Genomic DNA, 27,204 nt, shown 5'->3' on the forward strand with positions numbered 1-27,204 from the left:
CAAGGGAGAAGCGATCACGGACTCGGCAACCTCGATAGATCCTAATGATCGATTTAGCGGCGCAAGCATGATCAGCTCGTTGTTCGGCGCCGTGTTATGCAACGTCCCAATTCCACAAACTGTGAAACGTGGAAGACTTCCTGTATCCCGGTCGCGAGACAGAAAAAACTTTTACCTTCGATCGACATTAGCATGGCTCGCGTACCAACTTAACGATCCATCGATCGCATAAAACCGTGGCGGATGAATCGGTAGCGGTCGGCCAGCTCCATAAATGTATCTGTCGCGAATTTTGCAAGCCAGCATTTCCACCGTTCAAAGTTTCTGTTCCCGTTCGTTCGTTGTGTTATGCATGCGCTCACACGATACCAATTTACTACATATTATTAGACTGATCCAAAAGTTCTGTCGACCGATTTTGCTTCTCAGGTATTTCGAATTTTATCTGAAGAATTTTGGACAAAGGTCAGATAGTCGAAGTATATTTTAATTAAGTCAAGGATCTTCTACGTATAATATAGCGAAGTTAATAACCTAGGAAAAGATGGTATAATACTGCCGAGGAAATAATTTGCCGTTAAGATCGAAAATTTGATCCGAATCACAAGTACTATTCCTAATCTTTCAAAGTTGTTTCGATTATTTTCGGCTCGATTACATTTCTCTAACGTTAAAAAATTTTATTCGCATCTCTCCGCTTGTTAAAATGAGCGCAATGGCAAAATATAAGAATTTGAGAATCGTAACAGATTTAAAGGTACCGTAAGAAGATCAACAATATTGTTACGCTAGAAATATCCATAGAACCTCGAGAAATTTCTGTCCACCTATTATACGAAGAATTACCTAGGTAAATGGTACACGATGTTACTCTGCTTAATCGAATATTTCTATTTTTAGCAGGAATCAAATGTGACCAGGATGGAATAAAGATCAGTTAAAATATACGGGTATTTATAATAAACAGTTGGACGACTGCTGTATGCACTTATGTATAGGCCTGCCTCTTGACCGTTAGTGCGTAATGCACGACCGCTACATGCAGATCAACGTCACCGGGACGAGCTCTTTCCTGATGCAGAAGAGAAGGGATAAGGAGCAGAGCAAGGAAGTGGGAGACAGGCCGTTACATTTTCAATAATTTCTTACATAACTGCGTAACCCCATAGCCGGAACCAACTTCTATCCAGGACAGTGGAATATTCCTGAGCTTTTTGGCGACTGACTCTTTCTAGATTCTTCATTGGTCACACGATCGTCCGACGACTACGAATGGTTCTTCAGGGATATGATTTCGCAATATTTGAATTTTGATTTTGTTTTGTAACTATTTTTCTCTACCTACCGGTTACCACGAATTTTTCTACGATTACGTTATTTATTATTACGATACTGTTATTTATTATAATCACTTTATGTTACGCTTTATGAATTTTAAATGTTTTAAATGTCCTTGTTAAATCTAGAATTTGGGAGGCGAATTCTATGATTTTTATCCAAAATTATCTAATCTTTCATTTCTTAAAAGTCGGTTCTTTAGATTTTGGAATTTGTTCTTTTACTTACAAAAAGTTAGTTTCTATCGTAATAATTGTAATGAATAAAATACGGATTCCTACGTAAATTCATACTTTTACAAACACATGCGAAGGAAACTTCTAAATAGAAATTTGTTCAATACTCTGAATATTTTATCGAGTATTTTACATTAAAATTCCATTGTGAGATTCTCATTGTCGAATGTCATCTCTTTATACTGCACATTTTTGCGTAAACGTCTGTAGTCTGTTCATAAAATATGTATATTATGTATCTTATTATAAATAATAACAAGTCGAAGAATCTAAATCGAATTCCATTGACTCGACAACTCGAAAATTGAAATCAAAGCATGATTCTTTTTAATTTGGTGTGTATTCTTCGATTCATATCAGACTTCACAATGTATTGAAATGTCGGAAGCTAATTTCTACCGTCTGCGGAACCTTGGTAGAGCGACAAAGGCAGCATCGCGATCTAATGCGAAACAGAGGAGCACCGTCTGTCGATTTTATTCATCGCTAATCCAAAGCAACCTTGATTTTCGGCACTGCTCGCCTTCGATGTCATACGAATACGAGAATACCAAACAGCCTTTTTATCTCGACGATTTATCTGTGGTAACGTCGACCGTGCCATCATTGTAATCTTCCAAAAATAGAACTTCCCCTTTGATCTAACAGTTTTTATTTCTCTACATGATGCGGAGATTTTTCTACTCCTTTGCCAAAAAAAGAAAAAATCCATTCATTGACATTCTATCAAGAACATATCCCAACATCATTGTAAAGACAATCTGGTTGTTGATCACGAGTATTTAACGTGTCGCTGCGATTCCTGGGTTCTCTTCGAGAAAAGTGTGTCACAGAACCGTGTGGCTGTCTCACTTTCTTCGGATTCACTGTTCTTGATAGAACAATCAACAAGTTTTCGTCCGCGAAAGTATTGAATTATTGCGAAAATGAATATAGATATTAAGAAAACTTTCCAACTTTAGTTTCCTCTAGCGAAACAAAACTTTGTCACTTATACAGTGGGATGTATTACGTTAAGAATCATTTATCAGATGCTCTGCTGTGCATTTGAATTGGAAGTGCAATTTGTAAAATGCTATAGACATAGATTGGAAAAACAGATATAAGAATAGCATCTTTTAATTGTCTTGAGTAGTATATTAGAAAAATTGTTTAATTTGATCTTGCTCCTTCAAAAAACCACTCTGTCTTCCAAGGAGTGGAGTTAAAAACCAAAATATTAAAAAGAAAGATCTAAATATTAAAGACGTTCTTGTAATTGCTCTAAACGGCATATTAAAGCAGCTTCCTAATTTTATTTTTCCTCTTACAGAAAACGATCCTGTCTTCCAATTAATCAAAAGATTGAGGCCAGTACACGAACCACGAGCATCGTAAAAGTATATACGTAAGCCCGTATATTAAGAATTCCATAATTAACCTGCACATTTTCGCGTGTTTCATAAAAATAAAACCTGCTCGTTGGCGATGTAAATCGGATGGTCGGCGGCGGGGTGTAAGGATAAAGACAACACATCCGGTATCGTTATATTGTTAAACGAAGCGGAGCCTTGATTTTGGCCGACGCGGGACCTTCGTCGAGTCTGGCCGGTTCCCGATATCCGTCGAACGGATCGCTTCGATCCGTCTCACATCCCCGAGCTCGTCGCCGATTCGCTTTTCGCGGACGCGCCGCGATCTTGAAATTCCGCGAGCCCAAGGCGCTTCGCTTGCTTGCGTGGGATCAAGATCGACCTCACAAACTCGCGAGAAAACACGTCTGGATTCGTAGAAAACGGCCAGCAATTCCTTTTAATTCAACCACGTGGGCCGATTCTTCTTCCGTTGCACGAAATTTTGTTTTTTTTTTCCTCTCTTTCTTTTTCAATAGGAAAATGTTTGTCTTGTATATTTTCATTTGCTGCATAAATTGTTTGTTTCATAGATTTGTAAATTTTTATTGTGAAAACATATAGGAAAAAGGTTTATCGGGAAAGTAGTCCATATCGAATACACGACGAGAAAAATTTATTGTGCCGGTGAGTTCTTTTAACTTCTTTCTTTTCATCTTACAACAAAATACAAGCTTTAACGCAGTGTTTCTTTCTCTTCGTTTGTTAGTGAGGAAAATCTTACGTTTCGTTTTTAATAAAATTTCATGTTTCGTTTCATTCTGTATATTTCGTAAATATTATGAATAGTTTCCATAAATTTGTTCTAAACAATTATAATATATAATTTTTAATTATCATAGATAATAATAATTATTTATCATAGAATTGATATAGATTTTGCTATAGATATTTGTTATATTCAGATACTACTTTATAGAGTAGGTTACTTGTACAAAAGTATTTTATTCTACATAGCCGTATGTTAAAAAATTATTTTCTTATTAAATTTGATTTTTATTCTTAAACATCTCAAGGTACAACTTTAATCAGTACAGTACAGTCTGCGTTGCTTGCCAGAAATTTCGAAGGATCAACGAATCCATGTTTACACTGGGACAGGTTTCTTGCGTGACTCGAGGTATTTTAATATTATAGATGATAGCTGTCGAGTAATCTTATTTTACGTGCAACCAACAAGGACCAGCCATTTCAGTCACCCTGCTGAGCAGTGCATCCTTCTTATACAATCATGGACCACCATCAATAAAAGAAAATATTTCCAACTATATCAAACCACAAATTCTCCCTCCAAAAATTACTCGAACATCTAATAAACATTCTGAAACTTTCAAAAGGCTTTTTAATCAGTCTAGTACGTGCTAGTAACACGGTTCAAGAAAAATCGTGTATTTTCCGATGATGACCAAATAGAATCACGGAATACGCAAGAAGCTTTCACACACCGTCTGAAAAATTACTCAATCATTCAATAACTGTCCTGAAGACTACAGAAACCGTTTTATTCTATCCAATATGGGCTAATAATGCGCAATTGGTGAAAAATTGTATGATATTCGACAGTGTGGAAAAAGAATCGAGTCTGGGAATACAGTCAAAAAGAAGACTCGATCGATTCGAACGCCGATCGAAAGCGAAATGAAAAATTCCATGGGTTCAGGGGGTGGAAGAGTACGAGAATAAAAAAGAAGCTTCGGGTCGCGCAGGAGAGTCGAGAGCTTTCCCGTTATGCGCCTCCTCTCTAAGCCGATTTCGAGCTGCCGGCCACAGGCCGGTACCGCTAGCTTCCCAGAAATCGACGCTCGATAATGCCTCTCGATACGGATGAAGCAATCTCCTCTACTGTCGCACAGCCGCGAGAGGGGAAAAAAAGGCCTCCGACAGAAGGGTGGGGAAACAAGATGCAAGGTGGGGGAAGTCGCACATATAGCTGATACACCACTAGCTCATGTTTTATTCATCGATTCAAACAAATTCGAAGCGTACTCTTCGTCGCGTGCTTCCTCCTCGTCACCGATAACGTGGTTGTCCTTCTCTTATCCGAGCTTTCAGGGCTATACCTTCCCGTTCAGGGATGCCTGGACAATTTGGACGTCGCGAGATCCCTTCTTTCTTCGACAATTTTTTTATTTCACTCGTTTTAACGAAAGATTTGGAAGATTTTTTTTTCTGTTTTTTCTCGTTTCATTATTAGGTTGTTTTAGGTGAAATTGTTGATACAATTGTTCATCACTTTGCTTTAGGAAGTGTTGAACACTTTGATCGGGTTAGTTTGAGATTGTTTCGTTCTTTTTTTTTTAAGAATCTTTTAAGAATTTTGTATGTGTCTTGATTTTATAATCTTTTTGTACGAAATGAAGGAACGACGAAATTAAGGGTTTCAAAGAATTATTCGTAAATTTGTTCTAATAGGGGTTGAATTATCAACTTTGTTTTTCTTAACATTTACCTTTGAAAACTGAAGTTTGTCTGATTATTAGGAATATTACTTTTGCACGATTATTAATGGAACTCTTCATTGGTTTGCTTTAGTAAGGATTCAACTGATTTTTAAACTTATTTCTGGAAGAACAAAGATCGAGGTGGAATACGACGAGGTTCCACATCGATTAATTTTCTACTGTTGGTCATTTGTAACATTTTCAGGCCTACAGACTTTAAAACCGTTGCTGATCGTAAGTAGACAAATTCTGAGAACTTGCCGAAGACTGCTTTGCGTTTAAATAGGATCGAAGTTTATCCTAGAACCTTCTTTTCCTAGTACCATTAAAAAAAATCGTGGTCATACGGTTCCATAAGTTCACGAAAGTTATTTGACAATTCAAAACGTTCCGAAGAAAGTTCTCGAACTGCAAAGTGGATCAGGTAGATCCAACGTCAGAAGTAATTGCGTCTGACTTAAATTCAATTCTACTGAACTGACCTACTATGATCGCCGCGTTCAATGTTGACGCACGACCGACCATTTTCGCGAATATCTTTTGACGATGATATCTAGAAAATCGGGATAATACGCAATTGTTCCATCGAATAAGCGTTTGTTCGTCATTGACAACCTAATTTTTGCTGAGCGGATTTCCAGAGACAGCTAGACTGTTCAAGGACTGATTAGCTCGAACTTGTGATCGAAACTTTACATTATTGCGATCACCTTCGTCTTATATTCTCTTGATCTCCTTATAGTACACCTTTATTTTTTATTTAATATTTTGCACATATTTTTCAATGATTGCGCATTTATTAATTTGGCATCTATTTAAATTTTAGAGCATATTATAATAAATATAATTTTAAAGTAATATAAAACGTATACGCAAAATTATATTTGACAACATTATCTTTACTCCTAACACTTCGTTCGAAGACATTGTCACGATGAATGTACAAATGTACATAGTAATTGAATTGATCGATTCAGCTCACTAGCGATTGAATCAAATACCTTCGTTCGAAAATAATTTTTCCATCGAAGCATTTTAGTGGAAAATCACGAGTATATTATTTATTAGTGTCGAGTTTCATTTCCACCTATGCCAGATTGATGACAAATCGAATTTTTCCAAGAGTTTATCGACTCAACGAAGGTGACACGTCGTTCCTTCGATTCTTTTTACTATTTATAGTAACGACCGCACAAATGTTATTTACAATATCGTTGTCAATTCTACTGTCGCAATAGTTGGAAATATCAGTGAAAGGATTCTTTTTCCTCTTTTTTCGTCGATCAGAACCGAACGCGTTCGCCTCCCAGTGCTTGTCGCAGAATTGCGTAACTTTCATTCAACATCCTGTAGGAAGAAATTTCAGATTCAAGAAACGATTGATTTTCTTGGAGATAGCGGGAAACGTCCCGCCGATGACGACGACGAAATTTATTTTATGATCGTAAACAACATGTCTGTCTTTGCAGTTTGCATTCGAGCATAAATCGGAAGCAACATTTTTCTACGTGCGATCACATTTCGATATTTGATCCTTGATATTTAGTTAGGATCCACCGAGCACAACGGTAACGAGACCACGTAGAAACTGCTACACGCTGGTACGAGAGACGATACGAAAGATCCGAGACTCGACAAAGATCGAATAAGATCGTTGTCCAGGAAGATGAAGAAGCAAAGGACACGGTCTACCTACAATTTTCCAGTTGCTGAAATTTCGTCGTAAAAGGCGAGCGGCAATGCTCGGAAGGTTTTTCTTCGCTGCAACTCGTTTTGCTCTATCACCCCTGTGGCCCTTAAATGGCCGAGCGAAAAGGCAGCGAGCAGCTCAGCGAGGCTAACGAGCCCAGTTTCTCGTCTCCCCCGGCGGAAAAACGAACGATTTTCGGGTACAGCCTGTACGACGATGGCACGAAAGGCCCACTCTGGATCAGCTTGCAGAACCATAGGCAGGGTCCCATATCGATAAACGTCAAGTACATCGAAATAAGAGCGGAATAAAGGGCGTATGTGAGCCTGGTGTGAGATGGGAGTGAGTAGCCGGTCTCACGAGGTGCTCGTTGGACTGGAGGCTCACCACCTTGCTGCCAGAAAACCCGATGGCACCTTAAGGAGAGAAGTCAAGGGCAAGAAGCGTCCCTTCGTTGCCCAGTCTGGCCCAGCTTGGGCCCTACTTGGACCCCACTCCCGGCCGTCGCGTCTCCACCCCCTCCCCCACCGCCTCACTTCGTGTATATATCTCTTGGTTGTAGAATCTCCCTGCCCCTCCAGCCCCCTTCACCTTTCTGGATCTCCCTCCCTTCCCCTCCATACCTTCTATCATCCTTCCGTTCCGCTCCCTCCACCTTTCCAGCCCTTCTTCTTCGGGCTTCTCCCGACGTTCCACACACCTGAACGACCGAGAGTGTCGGAGAGCCGTCGGCTCTCTCGGTGCTTTCTTGAAATTCGTCTCTCTACCAGCAGTAGCAGCACCAGCAGCACCAGCAGCAACACACCGGGTTGTGTGTTATACACTTACGACAGAGTGTACGACAGAGAGACCAACTTCTCCTCCCCCTTTCGTCTCAACACGAATCCATATGTATGGGGTTGAGAGGCGCACCAGGCGACGCAAATGTGCTGACTACATTACGCCGCTATATAAGATAGCCGGCCAACCATCCTATCCCCACAGACCGAGCCAGATCGGCAGACCGTTCACAGACGGACCAACGAACCGATCTACCGATACTTCAGACACGACACATCTTTTTCGTTAACACGGACCACTTCGCGAACTCAGCCGATCACAGGGTTAGATCAGCCAGTTTTCGTCGAGGAAACCAATTCACCGGTATTATTCGATACGTTCGATTTCATCGGGGGAGGTGATCGGATTTTTACACATTTTACGATTTATATTCAAGATACGTCTTAGCCTGACGATATTTCGGCATTTTCAATAATACACGATCTTTGAAAGAGTTTCGTTCGGTACCGCGATAACATCGCACGTGCCGCAAAGTTTCCAACCTTTGAAAAGTCGAAAAGGCTCAGAGAATTTCCTTTTGAAGAGACCCTTCTCGCGATCCAGATACCCTAGGTCGGGGTACCACGGTTCTTCACACGAGACATAACACGAAAACATCGGTGACGATCGTCAGTGAGTGCATCGACGAAGAGAAACAAGGTCGAAGATGATCCCTTTGACAGCCACCACGTGCTTCCTAATCGCTGTCACCTTCCTGGCACTAGTCCTGATCCTACTGGATCATCTAAGGTCCAAGAAAACGACGAAGAATGTCATCTTGGACGATAACGTCCTGCCGGAACCACCTGGACCCAAACCATGGCCGATTCTGGGCTCCCTTCACATCCTGGGACGCTACGACGTACCCTACAAAGCTTTCGCTGATCTTGTTAGGGACTACGACTGTCAGGTGATCAAGCTCAGGATGGGATCCGTGCCCTGCGTGGTCGTCAATGGTCTGGAGAACATCAGAGAAGTGCTGACCATCAAGGGACACCACTTCGATTCCAGGCCAAATTTCACCAGATACCATCTGCTCTTCGGTGGAAACAAGGAGAACTGTAAGAATATTTCTTTTATCTTATCTTTCCTTTATCTTCTTCATTTCGATTTTGACACCACGAAGATTCTTCTTGTCGTGAGAAAATTTTGCCAGGATCGAGCGTTGTCTTTTTTTTCAAGATTTTTCAGTTTGTTCTTCCTTTATTTCTTATGAATAAATTTTTTCATCAACAAGAAAATTTTCGTCGTGAGAAAAATTTTACTTTTTTTATAAATTTGTAACATTTTTCTGTTTTTATTTCGATATTTACATAACGAGGGCTTCTTTCGTCGCGTGAAAAGTTCCCGAAATTAAACACTGTTTCTTAAAAATCATTTAAAAAGCAGTGCATAACCGAAAATTAAATTTCCACGATCTTGACGAATCGAAATAAATAAGACGTGCCGTTCAGCCAGTTGACAACTCGTTCACCATGCAGACTACCTCGTTAGTTATTTTTGATTATTCGAAAAACTCGTGTCCAAGTGTTACGTAATCGTTTCTCTGCTTCGTATCGTCTCGTAAACCTTCGAGACCCGTTTTATGTATTTTGCCACCGTGTTTAGAAGGATGTCACGCGTCTTTTGAATGAAATTATGTAGCTATGCGGTTAAACGTTAGGAAAAAATGGATTCGGTACGGATGGAATCGTGAGATAGTGTGAAAATTGAATTTGTCGACACCTCGTCACGGCTGCTGAAAACTCGTTCCCCATGCTAACGACCTTGCCGTCGTACGCGACACGTGAGCGGCCGGCCCACACAACCGCAGCCCGTTTATTTTTCGCGTGGCTCGTGCTTTCGTTGCGTCCACGGAATGCCCGAAACTCGTGCTAAGGTCAACGCCGAAGCGGTACCAAGTGCAAGCCGGAAAGGTCACGGTACCACTTTCACGCGTTCCTGGCTCACCTGGCAGCCGACAAACAGGATCAAGGCTGATCCACCGGAGGCGATTCCGATACTCAGCACCATTTTCTTTCTCTCTCTTTCGCTTCCTACGTCTCGTCCTCACCATTATTTTGCGCTTAGATCCAGAAACTAGACTTGTCTTTGATCGATTCGAATTCACAAGTTTGATTAGTTACATGTCAAGAAGCAATACTATGACAGGAGAAATTCTGTGTCCGACCACAGTGCATTTTTGTGCTTAGATCCAGAAACTACGCTTGTTTTTCATTTCGATTGAAGTACATCAGTTCGATTCATTCTTTAGTAAGAATAATTGTATGAAAGGGAAAATTTTGCGTCTAATTATCGCGATTCTGTGCTTAGATCCAGCAACTAGATTCCATTCTCATAATTTCGCACGTCTTGTTAACGTTTTCTCACAATCAAAGCACCTCTCTTCAACGTTGTACGTCCACTGCAAATGAAATCAGCCTACATAAATCGTAACGTATAAGATGTGCCATTTTGTTGCATCATTTGCGCAGTACTTTTATCCTTGTAGACATACCATTTTAAAGCTGAAATTTTTCTCTTTCACACATAATTTTCATTTCATTAAGTCTTTCTAGAACTTAGTAAAGTATGAATATGTAAAATTCGAATATTTCGTGTTACTACCTAATAGTATCGAAAAATTTTCCATGTTATATCGTACTAAATTGTGTTCGTCATATTCATATCGTCGAAGAAATCAAAGCGAAACAAAATTATCAAGGACTTGTACGACATTATTTTGTAAAAGAACCAAAAATCCTGGGTTTCTCGGGTCTCAGGGAACCAAGTTACCGAGCGGTATGTCCTGGCGAGTTGCGAGAAACCAGGTCACTTCCTGTTCTGGTCTGCCCCGCGACCGCTTCGATTTGAAATCGAGTCGCCTTGCTCGCGCGGCGATGAATCGATTTTCTGCCGACTGCGCTCGATCCCGGCATCCGCCGATGCTTGCATTTCCGCGTACGCGTTCCCCCGTCTCGGAGAAAGAGAGATAGAGGAAGAACGACAACGGAAAGGGAGAGGAGAAAGAGTACGCGTCAACAAAATTTTTCCATTTTTTTCTTTTTTTTCTTTCTTTTTTTTTCGCCAGTCAACGATATTTCGAAACGCGTGTCTTATTTGCGTCATCAAGTGCCGTTGGAAGGTCAAGTTTAATCGTGATCATCTTTATTTTGCCTTGACGGTGATCAATGAAAATCACCAAATCGCCGATCGACATGTCCGTTATTAATTTGTCCCTGTCAACCGGTTGTTCGAGCGGAAATTATTTCGAGACGAGCTTCTGTTCTTTTAAAAGAAGGTTTCAATAAATTACGGAAAAATGAAATGTTATTGTTTAAAGGATATTCAAATATCCGAAGCTCTTTTCTTTCGAAATTTCATGCAACAGAAATTCTTCGTTGCGAGATTCTCGTAGTTCAAATTTTTTACTCTGCAAATTTCTAACAGTAAAAATTCCATTCCCGAGATTTCTCGTAATAGGAATCTTTTCTTTCGAAATTTCTTGCGATGGAAATATTCCTTCCAAAAATTTCTTACAGTAAATGTTTTTCCTCGACGTTTCCTATAAAATGTTATCTCTCTGGAAATTTTTCACAGTGAAAATCTTTTTCCTTGGAAATTACTTGCAACAAAGTGTAATATAATTTTATAAAAAAGCCTAAAAAACATTTTCTTCTTTTTATTTTCCAGCTCTGGCATTTTGCAACTGGTCCGAAGTGCAGAAGACTCGAAGAGAGATGCTCCGCGCGCACACGTTCCCGCGCGCGTTCTCCACACGCTATAACGAGCTAAATGGGATAATTGGTGATGAACTAAACCTTCTGATCAACCATCTGGACTCCCTCTCCAACGTAAACGTGCACGTGAAACCATTGATCCTTCATTCCTGCGCGAACATCTTCATCACTTACCTCTGTTCGAAGAACTTCCACCTAGAACACGATGGTTTTCGGTACATGGTCGAGAATTTCGACAAGGTGTTCTTCGAAGTGAATCAGGGTTACGCAGCCGATTTTCTACCCTTCCTTATGCCTCTTCATCACAGAAATATGACAAGAATGGCGCACTGGAGCCACGAAATCAGAAAATTCGTTATCAAGAACATCATTTCTGATAGAGTGAACGCCTGGAATGGCATCGTTCCTGAAAAAGATTATCTAGACTGTCTGATTAATCACGTCAAGAGTGGAGCAGAACCCGAGATGTCCTGGAATACAGCGTTGTTCGTCATGGAAGATATAATTGGTGGACACACTGCCATTGGAAATCTCCTCGTCAAGGTTTTAGGATTCCTCGCTACAAGGCCAGATGTTCAAAAGCTAGCTCAAAAAGAGATCGATTCTCTTGGTATCGCTGGAATCTTCGTTGGGCTGGAGAACAGAAGATCCTTGCCTTATGTCGAAGCTATCATCTTGGAGACTATTAGGATAATTGCTAGCCCTATTGTTCCTCACGTGGCTAATCAGGACAGCTCCATTGCTGGTAAGTTTCAGTATTAAATCGCGAATTTTCATGCAATGTCATATTTTTGCGAATGTAAAATAATGATTCTCATAATAGCAAACAAAGAGGATTTGCATCGTTTTAAAAAGACATCGTTTTAAATATCCGCGACCCATTTACAACATCTCATTTAATAATTATCGAACTAGAATCTCTAATCAAAATTTTCCATTTCTTCCTCTTGTCTTTCTTTCCTTTTATCGACCCTAAACTAATCTGATCTCGTTATTCTTTTCAGGCTACAGAATCAAGAAGGACACCTTCATTTTCCTCAACAACTACGATCTAAACATGTCTACCGACCTGTGGACCGCGCCAGAAGAATTCATGCCCGACAGATTCGTCCAGAATGGAAGGTTACTGAAGCCAGAACACTTCCTGCCATTCGGTGGAGGTCGACGATCTTGCATGGGCTACAAACTGGTGCAGTATCTGAGCTTCGCCATTCTAGCTACGTTGCTGAAGAACTTCACGATAGTACCCGTGAAGAACGAGAATTATACGATTCCCATCGGAAACCTGGCCCTGCCTGAGATGACCTTCAAATTTCGATTTGAACGACGGTAGGGCCTCGAAGAAGGCACGGACGTTGGCCTGGGAGGAAAGGGCTGACACGAAGACTTCGGTTGCTTCGGCGAAGCTTCAATGAGAGAGACTTCAACGATAGGGCAACCATAATGGATCGTTGGTCCACGATCAAGAAGGAGCTTCAGGGAAATTTGGGAGGGACCAGCTGAAGAGAGGCTTCTGATTTGTTTTTTTTTCTTTTAGACAAAGCTTTATAAGAAGGTCGGATACTGTTTGACCTTCGTCAGCAACGAGAGCTTTACTGACATTACTAGATGGTTAAGGTAGCAAATTTTTGTTGATCGTCCATCAACGGGGAATAATCCCACTTCCCTCTGAAACGGTTCGAAGACGATCAGCCGCGATATCAGGAGAGAAAACTTGGACTGAAAAAGAAGAGGACTGACCCCACGGGATGCTACGGGAAGAACAGTTATCGTTTTAACGAACAGCTTAGGTAAACCGAGCCTTACCGGTCATCTTCTTGTTTCTATCTTATAGAATCGTGCCTTCCTTGTAAATTTAGAACCATGCTTACTTTAGGCAACTTTTGGTCAATTAATTGGACGATTGAGTTCGTGTTGGTTAAGTAAAAGATTTACGCTACAGCTTGATCGTTGTTCGATACTTTATCGTTGAACGTAGCTGATGCTGATCAAATTACGATTATCTGTCTGTTGATCTTTTAATATTTACAAGATACTGAACGTATTAGTAGAATTTTACATGAGCTACAGTTCGCTGTTATATTAATAGACAAATTGGTATAACAGTAACAAGTTTGTTTTACAAGTAAATTATCTGATTTGCTTATTTGTTAAAAAATTATACGAGAAAAATCTACGATCTACATCTTGTAACTGCTAATTCAATAATATTATTAATTAGTAAATTATCGTACAAGAGAATCCACTCGCCGAATATTCAAGTTCCAATTGAACGATTGAAAAAGTTTTACTCGATCGATATTACATTTGCAGAGGTGATTGACCAAAAGTTACGTGATGTAAACAAGGCTTAAGAACGTAGTATCTTCATCTTGAAAGATTTCAAGAAGGGATTAAATTCTGCTATAAAAAGACGAAGATTTACGTTCAATTATTACGTTATCGGATGATGGTCCTAAATATATTTTCCTGGAAATCGATCTATTGATCAATCTACTCACTTTAACATTTCCTTCTTCTTCTTTTATTTCATTCTTTTCGATTGCTTCTTTGATGTTAATGTATAAAACGTTACATAAAATGATTAACATCAACATACATAAAATTACGTTGTATAAAATATTAACATCAAGGATAATATTAACTTGAATTTTTAATATCGATCGATTTCATGGGAATACGATGAATCGACGGGTGATCCACGAAGATCCACGGATCAGAAATGACCGAGACTGATTCTTTTGTTTAATCGAACGATCACGTACAAACCATCGTCTGATAACTGCTTGTTCGAAAGACGAGACGCGAGAACGTGAGCGGTAAGCACGGAGAAAACGAGACGATTTTATTTCAAGTTAATCGTTTCGATCGCGTGAAATCAGAACGAAAACACCTCGCGCCACTCCAAAAGGGTGTGAATTCATCGCACGAGCTTATCGATCATCCATCGTTTGCGGTATTCCGAATACTCGACCGATATATGCATCAACATTGATCCAATATTGACTATCAAGGACTAAGCGACGAAATTTCTCCAATGTTGGACCAACGTTCGTGCGGAATAGCGTAAAATCGGTTTTACATATTTCTTTCCCTTTTCCTTTATGACCGAAGAAAATATTAACGAGAACATCGCACCGAAGCGTACAACACGTTTAAAGTTTGTTAATTCTCGTTTCTCGACGCGATCCTCGACGCACATTCCTTTCCTCTTTCCTCTCACATTCTTCTCATCTTTGATATTTCTCCTTTTCTTTCGCTCCATATTTCCCTTAGCGCAAATCTGACCGATTATTTGCACCTTACCAATTGATCGTTGTTTCAAAAAAAGAAAAAAGATTCAATGAAGAAAAATATATACATATTTTTTTAACTAAAAATATATATATTTTTATGGTGCAAAAGTGGTGGGAAAATGGTACAGAACGGACGAGTCCCGCGTAAGACGAGAGAAATCGATTTCTCTTTTTTCTTTCTCTTTTTTATTGTAATTATCAATTATTACACGACTGAATGATTTTTCTCAAAGAGAAAAGTCGGTTTGCCCGCGAGAACTACGCTCACGTATAATAATTTATTTTTACGCTATTAAGCATTGATTCTTCTTATTATTATTATGTTATTATATTATATTACATTATATTATTATTATAATATTTCTGCTTGCTACTATTATCATCACTATTATCAGCAGTTAGAGTTTTCATCCCCCTGTTTATCATCACATTTCTCCACCACCCCGTATCTCGTACTTCCACGTCCGTACGTTATTTTGTGTTTGTTATTTAATTATTGCGATTGTTACGACATTTGTTAATTTATTATTTAAGATTTTAATAATAAAAGCGACAAATAAGACTTCTTTTTTATATTTTTCTCTCCCGTTAAACGAGCCTTCCTTTCAGTAATCTCTTCCTACCTTTCTTGCGAACGAAGAACACATCGTGTTAAAAATTTTACTAGATTTTACGAAATTTTTACCAAAACACTTACGTTAACTGAGGAACGAGCAGTCAAGTGGAAATTAACAACCATGTTACTTGACTTTGACGTCTCTTATCATTCGCATAATCGCTATCAAGTAAGACTTATTGTCACAATTCCGCCCTATATCCATTTGGATACGAAAGTGTAGATAATAGAATGATAACTCTGATTCGATACGAAATAAATCATAATCACGCTTGCAGTAGACACTGTTATATACCGTTAAAAGTATTAGCACTTCACTTAAGTGTAATTCAATTACAAATCGATGGTTCGACATTCGAAGGCAGTTATATAATATTTCACATTTATTATTTAATATAATACATATAATATTTAACATTTATTAAAGGTACAAAAATAAGTATATTCTTAAATTACTTTAACAGAAAATAAACATAGATGGCAGGATGACAGGCAGTTGCAACGTGGTTTGATAGATTAATTAACAGTTATAAACTCAATAAGGAAGCTAGATTTGCAAGGGCTGATATTTTTAACGAATGAAAATCTCGATCAATCTTTTCTAACATTCCCAATCTTTGTACTCAAACTTTTCGCAAACATGAAAAAGATTGTTACGAGTTAGACAAAGTAGAGAGTATTTTCAGCGTTGCATTGATATTCAGATATATAAATAGAATCCCTCGATATCATTTTTTTCCGCCTTCAAAAAGTCCATCATTTCTTTTTTTTTTTTTTCTAAATAATTCGTATAACCTTCAAGTAACTATAGTTTCCTCCAGAAACATATATCATATTTACCATCCACCATCTCCTCTTCCTCCGGCGTGTCAACCACTTCCTTCTTCCTCGAGAACATATCTTCGATCTCGCTCAAAGTCTTTCCCTTTGTCTCAGGTAAGAAAAACGTCACAAATAACGTTCCCAAAAACGACAGCACCGTGAAAAATATGAAAACTCCATGTCTGCCCATGGCGACCTCCATGTCCGGGTAGGTTTTCACCGTGATGGAGCTGAAGATGTAATTGATACACGTAGTCAATCCTGATAACGCTTCTTTAACCTTCGGTGGATACACTTCGCCCACCATGGCGAATGGGATCACCAAGAAACCAAGAGTGCTTCCAAAAATGTACATAAGTATACATATCACAGGTATCAGGCCACCATCGTTTATAGAATATCCTTTATCCTTCAATAATAAGTACACAGACAATACTCCCATGAAAATTGTCATTGCAGATCCAGAAACGATAGAAGGTTTTCTCCTTCCTAACTTTTCTGACATGCACGACACTAGTAAAGTACCTACTAATCTTGTTAATCCTATCAAAACTGCCCCCAAATTGGGATCTATAGTGACTCCAGCGCTTTGTATGATGTCCACTGCGTAGTAGACGATGATGAAAAGTCCGGAGAATTGCTGGAAAAAGAAATAACCGAGCAGGATTGCAAAAGGTACCATGGCGTTCCTCTTGAGCATATGTTTCATGAAATTTTGTTTCTTTCGCTGAGGACGTGTTTTCAATTCTTCGTAGAGCTGTGGCGGGGGAGGCACGTCTTTTGGGATGCCGCGGAATTTTTTCAACACCTGTAACGCCTCGTCTAGACGACCTCTGTCTCGTAACCAGATCGGGGTTTCTAGGACGACGGCCAAGGTCAGTACGGCCGAGACCAGAGGAAACAGGGCGCACATCAGAGCCACCATTCGCCAGTCGTCCTTTGGGAGAGAAAGATCGTGAGTCGAACTGTGATCCCTGATTACTAGACTGCGGAGTATTCTTTACAAAAATTTCTATTTTTCATAAGAATTTAGTATTCTGTATAGAGTATGAATTTTAAATTCCTGATTAATTTCTTAACCATATTAATTCTACGCAGTTCTTAATATCTTTTTACTTGATTCTTTCCAATTTTGAAGCTATAAATATAACTGTTCTAAGATTTTTAAGCAGATGCATATATCACAAAACTTTTTAAAGAAAGAGAATTACATACATAACTTTCTTTACCTTGAAAATATAGCCGAAAATATAAACGACAAGAACACCGATGGCGATGGATACGCTGGTCCATGTGATCATAATTGATCGCCATTTTGGAGAAGAAACCTCCGCGCTATAAACTGTGGCTGGTACCGAGGCCATGCCTGTCGCGATTCCAGAAATGATTCTGCCTACAAGAATTTGTTCGTATGTTCCAGCTAAATAAATGACGAGCCAGCCAACGATGGACACGATAGACGTTATCAACAAGCTCAACTTTCTTCCGCGTCTCATAGTGTAACCAGAAACGATGCAACCAAATGGAATACCTAGTGCCGTTGCTGTCGCTATGGATTATGCAATTGGATTATTAATTTCGGTGAAGAAGATCGCACAGGTTAGCTTAGTTCTTACTTTGGAAATAATTCAATCCATTTAGGACCAACGCTGCGATATTTCAAGCAATTTACAATACATTATCGAATTCTGTATTTTAACACTGTGGCTACGAATTTCAAATATTCGTTCAATATATGTATATGTATATATGTATTTTTGTGTATGTCTTCCACCTAAATTCTACAATTTTATGAAATTTGAAAGAATTAAAGCATTCATAATATTGTGAAAAACCGCTCGTTGGTCCCCAATGAATTGATACTTTGCAGTTTGACTAACGTCCGTTATTTTATTCCACCTAATCCTTATTCGATAAACAATATTTTCGAAGCTTGTTCATAATTTGTATAAATTTATTCATATATTACCACAAGAGAATATCCAAAAGTATATTTAATTAATTCGAGAAAAATCAAATGAAATACTAGTAAATAATACCTTAATTGCTTTAAAAATTTTCTTTCATTCGCTTTGTTGAATATTACCGTGTTAAATAAATTAATGGAATTAAATTCATCGAAATTATCGAGGTAGTACTGACCTATCCAATTGGCTTGAACTTTGTCGATTTTCACGTCACTGGTAGGTGACATCAAAGGTGTCAATGCAACTCCGCTATAGCCAAAAGCCATGGAAGGACCCAAAACCGAGGAGTTCGCGCACAGCGACATAATTATCTGCAAACGAATATTTTAGAGATACTTTATATCGCAAAATCTTAATTTATCGATTAATTCGATAGAGTATAAATTAAAAAACAATTTGTTTGCTAAATAATTACAAAATTCAATTTGCATCAGAGTATACTATGTAGAGTGTTGTAAATTACTTCGAGTAGATTCTTTATTATTTATTGCCATCATAATTTTTAAAGAGATTACAATCCTATTAATTCTTCTGAAAGATACACGATATATTAATTATAAAATTTCTACATTATATAAAGATCTATGTCTTTTTCATGATAAACTTCTATTTTCGTGTTTGAATCCGTAATTATAACTATTATAATTGCTAATGGCTGCATGCAAATGAATAGACACTAAAATGTATAGTCGATTATAGACGTACACGTGATCAGTTAATTATTAGCATATTAGGTATTTAAAAGATTACTGTGATCATAAAGTTAACTCGTCCTTATTGGGAAGTACCTAACAATTTAATGTTAATTATTACGTTGAGTTATCAGACAAGTAGAAATTGATGATTAGCCAAGCAGCATATTCTAATGGACGAAATTTAATGAAATTAATGATAGATAAAATATGTGATACCATCTTTGATCAATTTTTCAATTAATAAGAAACTTTCAATAATATGAATTGAGATTATACCTAAATATCAGCGTAAACACATTAAATCTGATTACAAGATAACGCTAACTTCTCTAACAACAAAACAAAATGTTCTCTCAGCAAATAATAAATATTCAACAATTTTACACTTATGAATATGCAATTTACTATTATCTTAAACGGAAAATTCCCAACTTGTTCCGCATAAGCGAGTCTATAACACATAATCAAAATAAAAGAATCGAAAATATACATCGTTACAACGTATCTTTTCTAAAGTCAGTCCTCAATTAAAGAACGAAGATAACGAATGAGCAAAAGAATAAAATTTATTGTAAATGCTAGTAAATCAGGAGGCATTTTTTCTGAAACAATCCTACTATCGCTGAGAAGCCGCTCGTATGTGACCAATATCGAAACCGGTTTGGGATGAAGGTTTACAAAGAAGAAGAGCAAGGAGGAATAATTAAATTAAGCCTTGAAATGTCATCAAAAGGTTTACGTAAAGCTGCGTTAAGCGTGATAATATCACAGTATTTCGAGTTACGCAAACCTTTCTAATACGCCACCGCGCCTCCGTCTATGGCTATTACTTTAGCGTACTTGTCTCACTGCATTTACTTATTTTCCAGTTGTGCAACAGTCGAGAATTTTATAGAACTTGCGTGGTTGACAAATCATGGTATCTCGCGTGACTTATCTTTTCCATTATCTTTCCCTAATTTTCTAATTACCGACATTAATGATTCTTCCATAGAAGATACCAATAACTTCTCATCGTACATTTCCAAGAAAATGAACGTTATCTATGCCATGAGAAAGCTATGAGATAATTGTAAAACGCGTTAATCGAAAAAACTTCAATAATTTAAGGAGTTGCAGAGTGAAACAAGATGATGAATAGTACAAAAAATGGGAATACCTATTAATTTTGAGTTTGGGTTTTGCAATGTATTAGGTTGTGAATTATATAATTCATGCAAAATGTTGGGTTTTTACACATATATTTTTGAAATTTTTTCGAAAGAAATGAAGAAAAGTCAGTTTACAGAAGAATTCTCCCAGAGGAACTATGATTAATTTAAAATATGCATTATTAAGAATATTTCGCTTGCATTAATGCAACATTTTGGAACACTTCTACTTAATTACTTAATAACTTTTTCTTAATAACTTCTACTCTTTTCTCTAATTTAGTTCTAATCTCCAAAAGCTCGTGGAAGATTAAACGAGAGGTTATAAGCATTTATAATAGCAGAAATTAAGCCTCTCATATGAGTTGTTACGTAAATAACAGACTAACGTATATAGCTCAGTAATTTTTACGTAAGACCTTCTGTTTATCTCCGTGTTTCTCATCTAGTTTAACAACTCAATCCTAGAAAATCCTAGAAAATCCTAAAAAACCGATCTTAGCAAGTAAAATACGAAGAATCAATAATATTTCATAATCGATCAAATTTTGTATTCACAATATAATTTTTAAAATTTCTTAAACCACGTTTCTGTTCCAATTAGATAACGTGCAAATGTTTCAAAAAGTTTGATAGCCTTTAGAATACAAATTATAATAATACGAATTTAAGTACCACTTGAGAAAATAAGTATTGTTGTTCAGAAGTTGCAAGACCAATTGAATAGAACGATTATTATTGAGCCAATGATACGCTTAACTGTTCATCAACAATGATGTATAGAACGCGGCGTGACAAGAATTAAAATGGATGAATATTAATCCAACATTGATCGATTCAACTCAATAACTTAATTTTATTCATAATTTATTTTTCATAATTAAATTTAATTATTATTTATTTTCCAAGATAACTGTAAGGAACAACTCCGTTAGCCATTGTTGCAATTCACGAATGATGTCTTAAAATGAAATGATTATTCAGTGTTAACATATTGCAGACTGATTATGGAAATTTCTACATTTCGTTTAATAACGCGTTACACGTTTTCAATATATTTCCAATGTTTATAATAATAATGCAATCCATGTCCAGTCCAAAGCATAATATAATGGCGATAGCCATTTTATGAAAGTTCTGGAATAGATAAAACTTGGCAACTTTTCTTGTAAATAATTACAAATTGCACTTTGTAATCTTTTCAAAAAGCAATGATACAAAATGGCAAATTCTTAAAATATGTTTTATTTTTAGCAAAACATCAGCATTTAACGTAGATTACGGATTTGAAATTACATTCACGAATTCAATTAATTACAAAGTAACCATCGCTTCATTATTTAATGTTAATTTTATTTACTAGTTGCTTCGAGGCTTGCGATCGAGAATGTGCTAATCTACAAGTCACACTTATCTCATTTAAAAATAATTTTGCAACTTTACTCACGAATCGACGTCAATATTCAGTTGTGTCAGAAAATTCTAACAGTATATATGTATAATATATATAAAATATAACAAATCAATTCGATTACATGAAGTTTTAACTGCGTCCGATTAGTTCACCTGATAAGTTCGATTTTTCTGAATCTAGCTCTAAGCTTCTAAGCTTCATGAAGTACTTTGAGAACTCGATTCGATCACAGAAATGCTTAACTACATTGAAGCATTAAACCGTTCGTGTGATAAATTCGATTTTTGTAAATTCGTTAAACATTGCGAAGTACTTTAAGAAAGATTAAGAATCAAGATTGTAAAAGAAGAATGATCAAGAATCAAAATTAAAAATTAATCATTGGTAAATATAAAAATAAATGTAATATCCTATCGTTCTCTATAGTAGTAGCGTGATAGTAAAATACTCAAGAGATAAGAACCTTTCCCTTGAAATGACCTCGTTCGATATCATTTGCGTCAACTTCATAGGACGAACAACGAAAGGATATATCAGTCTCGTTATCATTATTATTACCATTATTTTTCTGCACATGCCCGCGATCTGTGTCAAAGACCTCTTAACTCTGGTAGAAATAAAATACCGAGCAAAACGATTTCTCGATAAAAGGTTTTGTTTTGGACGTTGAACATTCGTAGTTTATCTCAACGGTTAATGGAAATTTATAATTCGTCGTATCGATTTTTTGTTCGATGATAAATTCTAATTGACCAACTTTTCTTACTTTGACTTCTTATTTTACTCTTCATCGATTCTCAATCTATATTATAATTCTTTTATTCCGTAATATTAGATGATATCAAGCAAACTGATTTGTATATTCTATCTCTAAACGTAATTGCTTTCATGGTTGTTTATCACAAGCAAATGCAATAGCAGCGTTTATAATAGTAATTCAGAAAACGTGGCTCGTTTTTATAAAGTCAAAGAACGTTCTATCAGCATAGATACCATAAATTTTATTCCATCGCATTATTTATTTGAAATGATATGAATTAATTGAAATAAACTAAATGTAAAAAAAGACATTCTACCTGATACATGACACCTTTCTTCTCCCATCTTTTTTCCTCTTCGGGATCTGGTACGAACTATAAAGAAAAAATCATTCAGTTTACATCCTTCGATAATCATGGTACACGGCATAAAGTAAACTGAGAATTTTCATGCGTTATCTACTTTTCTACGATGGCAGATATGGATTTATGTATTAACTTAATGTACTGACTTAAAATTACGATGACTTAATACTCCTGACTTTGTTTGTGACCTTCAACGTTTTTCTTTGAACGTTTGCAGGTACTAAGCAACTACTAAAAGGCTGTGATAACGTAATGACGTGCACTTACTGGCAGAAGTTAAAAAACATAATGATCACTTTGAAATTACTCTATGTTATCTGTCTTCTGAGATTCACTGATCGGATTTGAAAATACCAGAAAGAGATAACAATCCGTGTATGAACATACAATAATTTTTAATGTTAAACATCTAAAAGCGAAAGTGAGATATGGTGGCGTCAATAATATGTATGGGGTTGTTAGTCCTGATCCGTTGATAATTACCCTTGATAATTATTGATCAGTTATTGATTAAACAATAATTCCTTGGTATTGTCTTGGACTTATTTTTCATGTTATGTACAGTTTAATTTATGTTAGAAATATGTATAGTTTCCATTGATAATTATTTTGACAATAATTCTAATTACATAAAGTACTGCTGCAGTGCAAATTAATTAAAAATATCATACAAGAAGTTATCGTAATGGAGAAAGAGATTCGATAAGGTGGTAAAAAGTTATGATGAAAATATTTTTTAGATAACAAGATTACCTTGGTCTCCAAATGTGTCTCCACGTGCCCGTTCGAATCATTCATTCCGTTTACTATACTCATTTTCAAATATGTCGTAGTAAGTATTCTTTTAAACGTCACTTCGCTCGTGCTCTCTTAACTTTGTATTCTTTCATCTAATTAATTATTTTACGTCTACATACAAGTTCTCTTTAACTTTATCCTTCGTTAAGGAGAATGTCCTCGCGTCGGACGATTAAAACATTAGCACATGATTAACATATTATATGTCATATCATAATATATCATGATTCGATCATACCTGTGAGATAAACATAAAAAATTGATATGAAATATGAACTCAGTCGCTGATTGACTAATTAGCAATCATCGATCATCGCGATTTCAGATTGATCGGAGCTGATAAAATGATAAGGTATTCTGTAAAATAATCACAAAACTCTCGATGATTGAATTCGAATGACGGCATTATTGCAAAATATTTTAATATTCGATGTTTTCAATAGCAAATAATTTATCATTTAACTAATTTAAAACCGAATTTTTGTCTATGGTAAACAATGTAATAAATTGTAAATTATGTAGAAGCAGATTTCTTCGATGCTAGATGCTTCAACACCAGCGCGAATAATTTAACTATCAAGAAATATTGCACAAAAATTTTGAAAATTAAGTCAGCAATCAATCTCAAATTTAATTTACCTTAAACCAAAATTCTTCCAAAATATTCGGTTTTTCTTTCTTTAAATTTACAAAGAATTCAATGGACTGTCTTCATCCGAATCACTGAGCTCTTCCCACAAATACGGGTCCCACATTCCCGAGAATAATGTCATAAGCCAGAAATCCCCTAAGTAAACCAGCAAGACCTTTTTCCACAGGAAATAGTTAACTCTCCAGCGATTAAAAAAATTCTTGTTCTCGACCTCCTCCAGCAGTTGCCATAGATTCATCTCCCCTTCATGTCAAAGGAATACTTCATTAAACTATATAACCAAGTTACACACAAAAATTCCCGATCTTCCCTCCCCCCACGATTGATATAAACAAAAAATTACTATGTCGCAATATTTCCTTACTTTTTTAATCAATGTTCCGACTATTACACTGCTCTCTACTTATCTAGATATAAATGCACATATATTAAATCATACTCTGACTCGTGTAATATTATGAGTAAATTATTACTTCACATGTATTTAACCTCTTGAAATCTTCGAACTTTTATGTTTCGACTTTGGATTTATGTAATATTTGATTTGATTTATGAAGTATTTGGAATATTTGTAAAAAATATTTAACATAGAGTTGAAATGAAGTATCGTGCATATTAAAACAACGTTTCCATATCTTGCTCGAGCTTGAAATATTCCTTACTAGAGAATAAGAAACTTAGGAAACAAATGTTAAATAAAATTTCTTGTTAGAAGAAATCGATTGGATCGATAATGATCGAAAGAACACAGCAGGGTTTAAACAAATGTATAATAACGTAGTCGTATTGCAAATCGTGTAATCTTTAATATTTTGATACGCGAGTATTTTAACCACTTAACAGAAGATTTTCGTGTGACAACAGTAAAATCGAATGATTCTTTTATATTTCCTTAGAAAATTATTAACAAAGAAAAGATTATTATTTGACGAGTAAAAAGAGACATTCGTGAACTAAAAAATAAAAGTTGCTTTGTTGATCTTCCTTCACTGTTATATCGGATCGTATGCAATCATTGTCATGTTTTACAACGATGTAATCATCGTTTGCATGCAGTGTTGCACTTGATACACTCATCAGAATCTAAAAATTACGAAGTTTCTTAAGGTTGCATAACTTGCGCTGAAATTATACGTACCATATTTCAAACAAAAAGTATGAAAAATTACACGAGCTGTACAATTTCGAAGGAAAATGAGCTTTTCTCGATAGATAAATTGAGTTTATATCGATTAAAGGAATATTTGAATAAGAAATAAAATAAAGATCGAAGGTATTATAAACAAACTTCGTTTTAAATTGTTCAGCCAATTATTTCCTGTTATTGTGCAAAGACGCGTTTAAAGATTTAGTAAAGTTCGAAAACATATACTTACAAATAAATGTAATTACAGGTAAATAAACCGACTTATATAAACTATTGCAGTCAGATAAACAACGATCCTATATGTGCAGATTATCAGATTAGATTATTGATTATCACGCTGTCTTGTCATCTCAATATTACATTTCATATACATCGCGCGCATATTATTGACTTTTACACACGCTTATCATCAGGCTCTGGCGCGCCTTGCTAAACGAGTTTCAACTTGGTTATTTTTTTCGAATTCGGCTCCACAAATTTATGTGGATGGTTTTGAAGCATTGTGCTTTTGATTTATACAAAAAACAAAGTCGATTTTCTGGACCAGTCATGCAAGTATCTCTTCTTATCGCACTTGCCCATTACATGGATCGTTCTTGCAATTAGTCTGGCTGATATTTTTAGCCATTAAACTTTATGGCTTTAAGCTACATGTTATAAATTGAAGCACCTATACATCAAAATGCATGCATGAAAGTGATAGAATCATCCTCATTAGTGAATTCAGGCAAATCTGTGCATTGAGGAATTAAATGTATTTACTGAAGTAATTTGCAGAACGAGAATATCACAAATTTTCAAATTGTAGATTACGATAAATTTTCCATTCATTAATTTCTGTTAACAAAATGAATATTATATAAAATTGTTCAGAATTGACCTTACTTAGTCACATGAACGATAGCAGCTACTGTTGTCAGAAGATATTTCAAACATAAAATAATGTTGCTTTAATAAGAAGCGTTGTCAACAATAACAAAGCTAAGTCAATGGTCGATGCCAGTAATTGAATATAAATATAAATACAAATATATATATTTACATACGCAAATTACACAGAATTAAATACTGAAGTATCCTCGCACAAAAAACTGTGCGAATTACGATACTAATTACATGTCTTTATCTTAGAACGACGATGAGTATATTTTTCAGTTAATCATCGAAAAATAATTTTATTGTATTTTATTATTTTTCCGGCAACAATTTAAATCGACTTAAGTCGATATCTCGAGAAAGATTACGAAAGAAACTTTAGCATATCTGGGTTAAATGTACGCGGAATAATTTACTAAAAATACCAAATTATAAATCAGTCTACATATACGTCTCTACTGTAACCACACAGACTCACTTTCTTCAACAAAACTCATCGCCGAAGCGTCTCCACAAAGAAACAACCTGAAACTAACTCGTGAATCAATTCCTTTCACTATGCTTCCACATCCACCAATCATTCGCGTCACAGTTTCCCAGATTTCCCAACCACAGATTTCACAACCACAATTTCCCTTCTTCTTCAATCAATTCTCACATATATATATATGCATCTTTCTTTCATTTTATCTCACAAAACATCCAACAAAATGTTTTCCTTCCAAACGAATCTTTTTTTCTTTTATATATTTCTCGAATATTTTAAGAGTGTACCAATGTACCAAGATTGAAGATTCTTTGTTCGAATGGTTCCAGACAGACGTTAAAACGCAGACGATGACCTGGTACAGTTGCAGCCGGGAGGACAGCCACGCGGAGACTCGTTATTCACTGAATGCAAGTCCGGTTTCATCCGCTGGCAGTGGACAGACACGAGTTTCTTCGTTCCCGATCGTCGTGGACCATTCACATCCGCGGCTCAGTGGCGATATTCCGCGTCTGTCGGCACGCG

The 27,204-nt window shown here is 36.5% G+C and overlaps 2 protein-coding genes across 6 annotated transcripts; one reads left to right on the forward strand and one right to left on the reverse strand.

Moving 5' to 3' along the window:
* Positions 1-4,037: 4,037 nt before the first annotated feature.
* Positions 4,038-16,073, forward strand: LOC126873423 (cytochrome P450 307a1-like). Its single transcript, XM_050634267.1, has 3 exons — positions 4,038-8,976; positions 11,588-12,379; positions 12,639-16,073. The coding sequence occupies exons 1-3, from the start codon at positions 8,583-8,585 to the stop codon at positions 12,965-12,967; spliced, it is 1,515 nt and encodes a 504-aa protein (XP_050490224.1). The 5' UTR covers positions 4,038-8,582; the 3' UTR covers positions 12,968-16,073.
* On the reverse strand, positions 14,143-27,189 carry LOC126873422 (facilitated trehalose transporter Tret1-2 homolog). 5 transcript variants are annotated; one of them, XM_050634262.1, is made up of 8 exons: positions 25,546-26,175; positions 24,534-25,252; positions 24,157-24,412; positions 23,473-23,755; positions 22,672-22,728; positions 18,511-18,646; positions 17,598-17,917; positions 14,143-17,305 (listed from the first exon to the last, which is right to left on the reverse strand). In XM_050634262.1, the coding sequence occupies exons 4-8, from the start codon at positions 23,533-23,535 to the stop codon at positions 16,352-16,354; spliced, it is 1,530 nt and encodes a 509-aa protein (XP_050490219.1). In that variant the 5' UTR covers positions 23,536-23,755; positions 24,157-24,412; positions 24,534-25,252; positions 25,546-26,175; the 3' UTR covers positions 14,143-16,351. The 5 variants fall into 5 exon arrangements, with proteins under 5 accessions (XP_050490219.1, XP_050490220.1, XP_050490223.1 ...); XM_050634263.1 differs by lacking the exons at positions 24,534-25,252; positions 25,546-26,175 and adding an exon at positions 26,975-27,189; XM_050634266.1 differs by lacking the exons at positions 24,534-25,252; positions 25,546-26,175 and adding an exon at positions 26,967-27,189.
* Between the last annotated feature and the right edge of the window lie 15 nt (positions 27,190-27,204).

The sequence above is a fragment of the Bombus huntii genome, chromosome 14 (genome assembly GCF_024542735.1).
Source record: "Bombus huntii isolate Logan2020A chromosome 14, iyBomHunt1.1, whole genome shotgun sequence".
Taxonomy (NCBI): domain Eukaryota; kingdom Metazoa; phylum Arthropoda; class Insecta; order Hymenoptera; family Apidae; genus Bombus; species Bombus huntii.

Excerpts from the sequence above, each read along its gene's own strand:
- LOC126873423 (XM_050634267.1), top strand. The coding sequence starts at position 8,583 with ATGATCCCTTTGACAGCCACCACGTGCTTCCTAATCGCTGTCACCTTC. Across the intron at positions 8,977-11,587 it reads CGGTGGAAACAAGGAGAACT|CTCTGGCATTTTGCAACTGG; the intron begins GTAAGAATATTT and ends TTTATTTTCCAG. Across the intron at positions 12,380-12,638 it reads TCAGGACAGCTCCATTGCTG|GCTACAGAATCAAGAAGGAC; the intron begins GTAAGTTTCAGT and ends TATTCTTTTCAG.
- LOC126873422 (XM_050634263.1), bottom strand. The coding sequence starts at position 23,535 with ATGAGTATAGTAAACGGAATGAATGATTCGAACGGGCACGTGGAGACA. Across the intron at positions 22,729-23,472 it reads AGACACATTTGGAGACCAAG|TTCGTACCAGATCCCGAAGA; the intron begins GTAATCTTGTTA and ends TTTTCTTTATAG. Across the intron at positions 17,306-17,597 it reads TTTTCGGCTATATTTTCAAG|GACGACTGGCGAATGGTGGC; the intron begins GTAAAGAAAGTT and ends TCTCTCCCAAAG.